This window comes from Thermobia domestica, chromosome 5 (assembly GCF_964235325.1).
Source record: "Thermobia domestica chromosome 5, izTheDome1.hap1.1, whole genome shotgun sequence".
Classification (NCBI taxonomy): domain Eukaryota; kingdom Metazoa; phylum Arthropoda; class Insecta; order Zygentoma; family Lepismatidae; genus Thermobia; species Thermobia domestica.
In genome coordinates, this window is record NC_137458.1 from 164,918,446 (window position 1) to 164,927,743 (window position 9,298).

General features: G+C 36.5%; 1 protein-coding gene across 1 annotated transcript in view; it reads right to left on the reverse strand.

Moving 5' to 3' along the window:
* Positions 1-8,256, reverse strand: part of LOC145685303 (uncharacterized) — a 44,614-nt gene extending 36,358 nt beyond the window's left edge. The window contains exon 1 of the mRNA XM_081757673.1: positions 8,076-8,256. Coding sequence (XP_081613799.1) covers positions 8,076-8,256 — 181 coding nt within the window. The remainder of the gene's footprint in view (positions 1-8,075) is intronic.
* Between the last annotated feature and the right edge of the window lie 1,042 nt (positions 8,257-9,298).

Consider the following 9,298-nt stretch of genomic DNA (forward strand, 5'->3'; position numbering starts at 1 on the left):
TCACGTAGGGTCGGCGTTCCGAATTTTTTTCTTCACTCCTATTCCACCTAAACCCTTCATTTTTCTACATAGTTGTTTCCAATGTCTGGCGCAAATGTGAGAATTATTTTCCTTGCGTACGACAAATAGCAGCGTTGCCATAGTCCGACAAATTTCGAAAAATTTGAATTTCCCCCCAAAATTTTCATTTTCGTCTTCTTTTTCTTTTACTAGTTTGGCCCGACAGACACGAAAGTTACCTTGTTGAAATGTTTGTTCTATAAGCTTTCCAACGAGGTATAGCTGATATGCTTGTGACAATTAGGAGCGTGGCCAAGCCTGCCGATATTAGCGTATACCACAATCTATCAAAAAAAATACAGGATGATTCACGTAGGTTCGAGGTTCCGAATTTTTCTTCACTCCTATTGCACCTACACCATTCATTTTTTTATATCGTTGATCCCAATGTCTGGCGTAAATGTGAGTTTTTTTCCTTGCGTACGACAAATAACAGCGTTGCCATAGTCCGACAAATTTCGAAAAATTTGATTTTCCAGCCAAAATTTTGACTTTCGTCTTCTTCTTGTTTTACTGGTTTGGCCCGAGACACACAAAAGTTACATTGTTGGAATGGCTGGTCTATAAGGTTTTCAACAAGGTATGGTTTGTGAGTCTGTGATAATTAGAAATGTTGCTAGGGCTGTCAACGTTAGAGTATATTACAGTGGATATTGAATAATATACAGGATGTGTCACGTAGGTGTGGGGTTCTGAATTTCTTTTTCCATTCGTATTGAACCGACGGGTTTGAGTTTTGTGTTTTTTTGTCCCAAATATATGTCGTAAATGTGAGCTTTTTTTCCTTGCGTACGATGAATAACAATGTTGCCAGAGTTCCTCAAATTTGAAATATATTTTTTGTCTTTATGAGAAAATATACAATAAGAAAAAGGGTAAATTCAATACCCCTCCTATTCACCCCTCTCAAGCCCAAAAGTCATGGACTGGGTATGGCTAGTAAATATGTTCATTTGTCTCTATGGATGCCATTTTTTATCCTTGTAGCTCCATCAGGGGGGTACCTCCCCCCAAATTCTGAAGGGAGAGAGGGAAAGCTATAAACACCCAACTTTGCCCCCTCCCCCTTCAAGGCGGGACCCATTACATGACTGATATACACAGGATTAGAAAGCTCCATCCTTTCTGAAGAGATACATATCAAAATCATATCTCTAGGTTAATTAGGAGCTGAGCTAGAGAGGTTTGAATTGCTGGCTCAAGGGTTGAGCCGTTCGTCCTGAAAAGGTAAATACGTTAGAATTTTTATATAGTGTATTAAATGATTAGAAAGCTGACGTGTCTGAAATCAACTATTTTCATGTGAAAAAAAAACATTTATGATGAAAGAAAGTCAATGCCTAGATAAATACAAACAAAATATTCAATATGCATATTAATTGACGAATGAGTGAATGACATTATATTATGTATTTAAAGCACACAAATGTAAAACCAATGACTTTATGGGATATATAGCTACAAATAATTGAAGAAAACAAGCAGTGTTCTCAGAGCTTATGAATTATTTTTAGGAATGATTTACACCAGATAAATCCAAATTACCCCAGATTCAAAGTTCAGATTCAAATACCTGTGCAGATACGGAGATGTCGATACATTGGTTCATAGACTTATAAAGTGAACTACAGACAATGATATTTGGAAAAAACTTGTAACGATGCTAGCGTTAATATCTCGTACATTATCAAAGGATGTTTTGCCTCAAATGGTCATTTACACTCTGACTATATCATATGGAATCTAAAAATAATCGCTGTATCATTGTCAATTGCCAATATTCTTCCACACAGCTGAAGCCTACAAGGATTATTTTGATAAAATCCAGATGAAAGACATGGTAGCAAATGGAGGAAACTAAAACGTTTTCAAAAGGTCATGTTGAAGAAATAAAATAACATTATGATTAAATATATCAACTTGATATGATTGTATTCTATTGAAAACGTAATCTGTAAAAACATTTTCATAGAGGACAATAAAGTGAATAATTGAAAAAAGTGGCTAGCGAGTGTCTTTAGTAAATGTGGTCCCGGTTTCGATTCCCGGAGAAACAGTACAAAAATTAAATTTCACAATCATTCTCTTTTACTATACATCCGTCTCTTTTAGAATATAGGGAATAATCGTGGTAATACTGAACAGTAAGTAATTCTCTAACTTCTACTATATGTTGGACTGAGAAATATTGAGCCTTATCCTTCACACAATCACGGTTTTCCTCAGAATATGGATACTTCTATCATTTCTTTCCCCAATTCTAACCTTGTGTGAATGTATCCTTCTCTGTTCCCATAACTGATTTTCTCATCTTCCTCTCTCTCTCTCTCTCTCTCTCTCTCTCTCTCTCTCTCTCTCTCAAGCCGTGCACAAACTCACATATCCTTGGATCAAATCTGCAACTCTTGGTACCAGATGTAAGTGTTCTAGCAATGGGCAATCGTGGCTCCCTATAGGTTTGTTGTTAGTAGGCTGTGGATATTTAAACAGCCAAGATGATGTTATTGTGACGTGCATATCTATTGAATACTTTCTATTTTATATGTGATTCCAATATTGTGAAGGGCGTATCATTCCATTGAGTATTCTCATGCCCGTCGAGAGCCAACTCGGGCCCTGGGGTTGAGTTATCATCGGGCTTCGTGTTAAAATTTACAAACTATATCTCAGATATATTTATTAATTACATTAAATATATATATATATATATATATATAATTACATTACTAGAGTTACACTTCGCAATTTACAAAACAATATTTCTTGCTTTTCTCCTAGCAAATGTATCTATGATATCACAAAAGTTTAGCTGACGGACTAAAGTAGATTCCATTATAAGAATTCCCAATTCGGATAATCTTTGTTGAGTCATCGATGATCGAAGGACATTCTTTATTCTTGCAAGTGCACTAAACGATCTTTCAGCCTTCGCCACAGACACTGGTAGAGTATTAAAAAAATATGAAGAGCAATAGTAACACTCAGAAAAATGTTGGCTAGTTTTTGGTCAAGAACGGCGTTGAGCAACTGATATGGTGGAAACTCTGAAGTCGTCCCTAAGCAGTCTACTGTATATCTCCTTACGGTGCCATGCACTAGTATTTCTGCCATTTACAAATTCCGTGATTATCAAACAGAAATTCTATTCGGGATTTTACTGCTTCATATGTTATAAATTGTGAATTCGAAATTTTATGCTTATTACTTTAAAGTGTCTTCTTAAACTTGATACCTTCTATTATGAATGTGAATTATGTAAATTATGTATGACTTGTAAACCAAACTGTACCCACATACGCATATCCTAATATCTTCACTGCCCAAAAAGTGAATTAACATACATTCGCATTCGAAAGGAAGTATTAGACCAAGAGGGTGATAACTTCTCCCCACTTCGGAATTTTTGCCATTATATTAGAAATGTTCCCTAGGGTCCTTAGAATAAAAAATAGTTGTTGGTTAACATATAAGTGCAACACCTGGGTCCTGGTGCCCTTAACCCTTTAGCACCCGTGTATATTTACACACATCGATGAAATCTTTTAAATTACCGTAGATCAGACAGTTAGTGCAACACTGGAACAAGTTATAGGCCTACTCCGATCGATTTGTAATAGTGTAGGATTTCAGTTTTATAATGAACGAGAAATTTCTGCGTACAAACGAAAAATAGTTGAGGGATATTTAAGAACATTTTCCTAAAAAAAAAAAAAAAGTCCCATCTCGCGATTCTGTTAGTTATTACGTGGCAACACTGCAAACTAGGTGAATAATAAAATGTATTTATGTGTCCCATTTTATGTTCAACTTAAACTAAAAATTTTGTCTTGATCCATGAAATAGCAGAGGAAATATGTATTTTATATTTTCACATGATTCATAATAATTGATTTTCATGAAAGTACGAGTATGATTTTGTGTCAATGTTCCGTTTTATTTTTCTATAGAAAACAAATGATACAAATTATTCTAGTTGATTTTCTCATTCGTTATATTATGACAGATTCCCAGCACCGAGAAATTCCCCAGGAAGGTTTTATGGTTTGTTGGCACATGGTATAAATGAAAAGAATTCAATGCAATAATTTTACTGTTGTGCGGTTACATAATGTTCTTTTGAAAATACTTGTTGTTCTGCTATTCTATAATGAATACAACTTTCAAACATGTCTGCTGATAAATGTGAAGTTATCAAAAACTTTCGAAGTTATTGCGTAGGGCATGTATTCTTATTACATGTGCACACAGATAATCGAACTTAATATATTTTAATTGCCTTAATATTAAACAATTCGTTATATTCTTTATGTTCTTGTGTATCAGTAAGTTGATAATAGTAGCACATTCGCCAGAACACGTGTGCACATCCACGTGTTCTCAGTTATTTAGGAGAAGAATCGCAAACAAAAAGAAGAAACAGACGGCAATTGCAACAAGAAACGGTATTGCTGTTGTGAAATACCGAAAATTCTGTGTAATACACTATGCATAAAACGAAACTGATATGAGGACAAGAAATTTAATCGAAAAAGCTTCCATAAAAACATTCAGTCAAATATTTGGGGCAAGACAGTGACAGTGCAAATCTGCACCGCTTAACACCAAAATGCAACCAAATTCATACAGAATGCGATACAAACAATCACGGTCTATCGCTTAAACTACCAAAGTTTCACAAAATTACCACAGTTCCTAAGTAAATCTGCTGAATCATGTGTGGCGGAAAATTGTACAATCTTAGTGGATAATTCACCATATTTGGAGCGTACTGCGATACGACAGTATGTAGCAGACATCCTGTTTAACGAGGGGCAGTGCGTATTTTCCCACAAATAGACCTAAAATGGGAATCACGAAAAAAGGGAAAGGATGTTTCATGGGAAACTATAATGACATGTGTCATTAGAACAGCTGAACGTGCCATTAAAGGAACACGTGGCACGATTCATTCGATAGGAAGATGAAACACTACTGTTACAGATTCAAGAAGTGGATCTCATGCCAGCCGAAATGACATACCAGAACTTGTTCCAGATCGTCCAGTTGAAATTGTTCATGGACGAAACACACCTAAAGGTAAATTCATTGAAGGCTTACTCTGTGCAGGTATGTCAGTAAGTGTTTTGGTTATTGTAAGTGATTTGCTGTCACTGCGAGCGGTTGTTAATCACCACCAATAGGTGTGAGTTCCTTCGTGGCACCTACGGCGAGAATGCTACATTCCAAGAGCTCATATTTACCTCATCTCTCATGCAGTTTATACTTACCCTTTTAACTGAAAGTAATACGCAAATCCTCGGAAATTATATCATCAAAAGAGAGAGAACATATATGAATCTTTTAAGACTGGTGGCTGGAGGTGATCATTGCTTTCGACAACACAATCACAGATTGTTGTTACTAATTCAGATATTTGTGAAGACGAGTGGCCCGTACAGTTGAGCGGAGTTATTAATTCCGTACTGCTTGTGAGAATTATCTAATTGTAATACCTAGGAGCATGTGTTTTGACACCTGAATCAGCTGAACAAATATCTTGCGTTAAAATTTTGGCTACACTGTTTTTTTAAAGACTTGTGCCTGTATTAATTGCAGCTAAAAGGATAAACTAAAAAAAAGTAGATGAGTTAAGTCTGGAATGTAGCATTTTTGCTCAAAAGTAGCATTTTGAGCATTTTGTACCATTTTGTAGTAGCTCTTGGAATGTAGCATTTTTGCTGTGGGCAGCCACGAAGCAACTCACACCTGTTGGTGGTGATTAAGTACAGCTCGCAGTAACAATACAGCTGCTTCAGTAACCAAAACACTTACTGACATACCTGCACAGAGTGCGCCTTCAACGAATTTATCTTTTGATATGTTTCGCCCATCAACAATTTCAGCTAGACGATCTGGTACAACTTGTGGTATCTCATTTCGACTGCCATGGGATCCACTTCTGGCAAAATACGCAATGCTCCTCGTTAAACAGGATGTCTACTACATACTGTCGTAAAGCAGTACGCTCCAAACATGGAGAAATATCCACTAAGATTGTACAATTTTCCGCCACACATGATTCAGCAGACTCACTTATCAATCGTGGTAATTCTGTGAAAGTTTGGTAGTCCAAGCGATAGACCGTGATTGTTTGTGTCGTATTCTGTAGGAATTTGGTTGCAAATTAATGTTAAACGGTGCAGATTTGCAGTGTCACTGTCTTGCCCCAATTGTTTGGCCTGAATGTTTTTTTTTTTTTTTTTGAAAGCTTTTTCGATTAAACTTCTGTTCCTCATGTTAGTTTCGTTTTATACATAGTGTATTACACAGAATTTTCGATATTTCACAACAGCAATCCCTTTTTTTTGTTGCAATTGTCATGTGTTTCTTCTTTTTGTTTGCCATTCTTCTCCTAAATAACTGAGAACACATGGATTTAATGGCGAATGTGCTACTATTATCAACTTACTGATACACAAGAACATAAAGAATATAACGAATTGTTTAATATTAAGGCAATTAAAATATATTAAGTGCAATTATCTGTGTGCACATGTAATAAGAATACATGCTCTACGCAACAACTTCGAGTTTTGATAACTTCACATATCAGCAGACATGTTTGGAAGTTGTATTCATTGTAGAATAGCAGAACAACAAGTATTTTCAAAAGAACATAATGTAACCGCACAACAGTAAAATTATTGATTTGAATTCTTTTCATTTACAACATGGGCCATCAAACCATAAAACCTTCCTGGGGGATTTCTCGGTACTGGGAATCTGTCATAATATAACGAATGAGAAAATCAACTAGAATAATTTGTATCACTTGTTTTCTATAGAAAAATAAAACGGAACATTGACACAAAATCATACTCGTACTTTCATGAAAATCAATTATTATGAATCATGTGAAAATATAAAATACATATTTCCTCTGCTATTTCATGGATCAAGACAAAATTTTTAGTTTAAGTTGAACATAAAATGGGACACATAAATACATTTTATTATTCACCTAGTTTGCAGTGTTGCCACGTAATAACTAACAGAATCGCGAGATGGGACTTTTTTTTTTTTTTTTTTTTTAGGAAAATGTTCTTAAATATCCCTCAACTATTTTTCGTTTGTACGCAGAAATGTCTCGTTCATTACGTAAACTGAAGGCCTGCACTATTACAAATCGATCGAAGTAGGCCTATAACTTGTTCCAGTGTTGCACTAACTATCTGATCTACGGTAATTTAAACAGATCTCATCGATGTCTGTTAATATACATGGGTGCTAAAAGATTAACTGCCCCAGGACCCAGGTGTTGCACTTATATGTTGACCAACAACTGTTTTTTGATTCTAAGGACTCTAGGGAACATTTCTAATATAGTGGCAAAAGTTCCGAAGTGGGGAGGAGTTATCATCCCCTTGGCCTATATGTTTTCAACATATTTTATAAAATTGTATTACTTTAAAAACAGAAACTTTCGAGGTACCCCGATCTTGCCTAATTAGCAATGAGTACCATTTTTCATGTACAAATTGATAAGTTTCTCTTTGAAAACACTAAAAAGGCATAGAGGTTCTGTATTTCTGCTGAGGTACACTTAAGTTCAAAAAGTCCTGGCATAGCGGTAGGGAACTTGTTCGAACTAGTTTCAATGCTACCAGTTTTACTTTTGTGAGTGCAGTGAAAGATGACGTTCCATGGCAACCCAATGGGAATTATCGGTGTTGAGTGCGGGATGATAGTTGTTGCTAGATCAAACGAGCGCGCGATTTTGAAATTCGTCTAGATATTGAGCTTTTCACGCTGCACAGTGTCAAAGATAAACCATGAGCATTAGATGCCTTATGATGTACCAGTGACAACGCAATGGCCACCAACTTGTGTTGAATGAACGCGAATGGTGATGTTTGAGAAAACATATTCAGGCAAGCAAACAAGCAGCAGTGTGTAAACTGATAGCAAGACGTCCAGCAACGTGTCTCACACATCAGATGTAAGTGCACTGCAGTTTGATTTCCATGAGATATTGCAGCCGCACACCAACACGAGTTCCGCTACTAACAGCTGGTCATCGGCAATGGTAACTAATGTGGACTTGGGAGCACCTGGATTAGATCTTAGATGACAAGCAACTTGTAGCGTGGTTAAATGAGTCAAGCTTGCAGTTAGTACAAAGCGGATGATGGAATCTTGGAATGGCGCAAACTCCATTGGGCCATGGGAAAGACGTTGTCAACAAGGCACTCTTTAAGTTGCTAGTGGTTCCGTCATAGCCTGGGGCGTATTTACCTAGCATACTTTGGTTATTTTGACCGCTTGAACCAAACGTTGACCACCAGTCGCTGTGTTCAGCTGCTAAGTGACAATCTCCAGCTATAATGGATTTATTTATATGTTACTAACAGTGTTAATTTTCAGAATGACAATGCATCATGTCACCGGGTCCTCAATAATGGTACGTGACTGGTTTGAGAAACATTCTAGTACTCCCTACGCGCCATGTGGCTTCTTAGATATCTGAATATGAAACTTATCGAGCACATGTGGGATAATATCGAACGTGCCAATCGTGTTTGGCATCCTCCACCTGAAACAACCACTGAATTTTGGAAGTCAATCGAGGTTGCATGACTGAGCATTCATCCAGTGGAGTACCACTGACTTGTTGTGTACATATCATTTCGAGTTGCTGCACTTCTCCGTGTTCGAGGAAGTCCCAGGATAGGCATTCTGTGACTTTTGACATTTCAGTATGAATCAATAATAGTCATTCTTTTCATAAAATATTGAAAAAATGAAATGAAATCTTAAGTTTTACGTCCCATGGTTATGCCGGTTAGGCAAAAGGAGACGGTGACGATGAGAAATGAATGAAATGGTGGAATGAAGAAAGTGGGAGGAAATCGGAGAACCCCGAGAAAACGCATAAGCACGGTTTTTGTCCACCACAAAGTCCACACAGCGTGAGCTGAGATCGAACCAAGAACCACAAGCACCGGAGGTGAATGCTTTACCACTAAGCAACCGCGCCCTCCTATAAAATATTGAAATTTGTATTTTAATATGTATGCTATATAGATTATATTTAATCGTATAAATAAAAAGAAATAAGTTACCTTTGTATTTCTGTAAGCATTTGATTTCTTCTTCGTTGCACAGTTGTTGTTTCACTGAAATTCAATAATTAAATGAATGCAACATACAGCATGATTATATGAATGCTAACAAAGTGATTAATACACCCTGTCGTGGC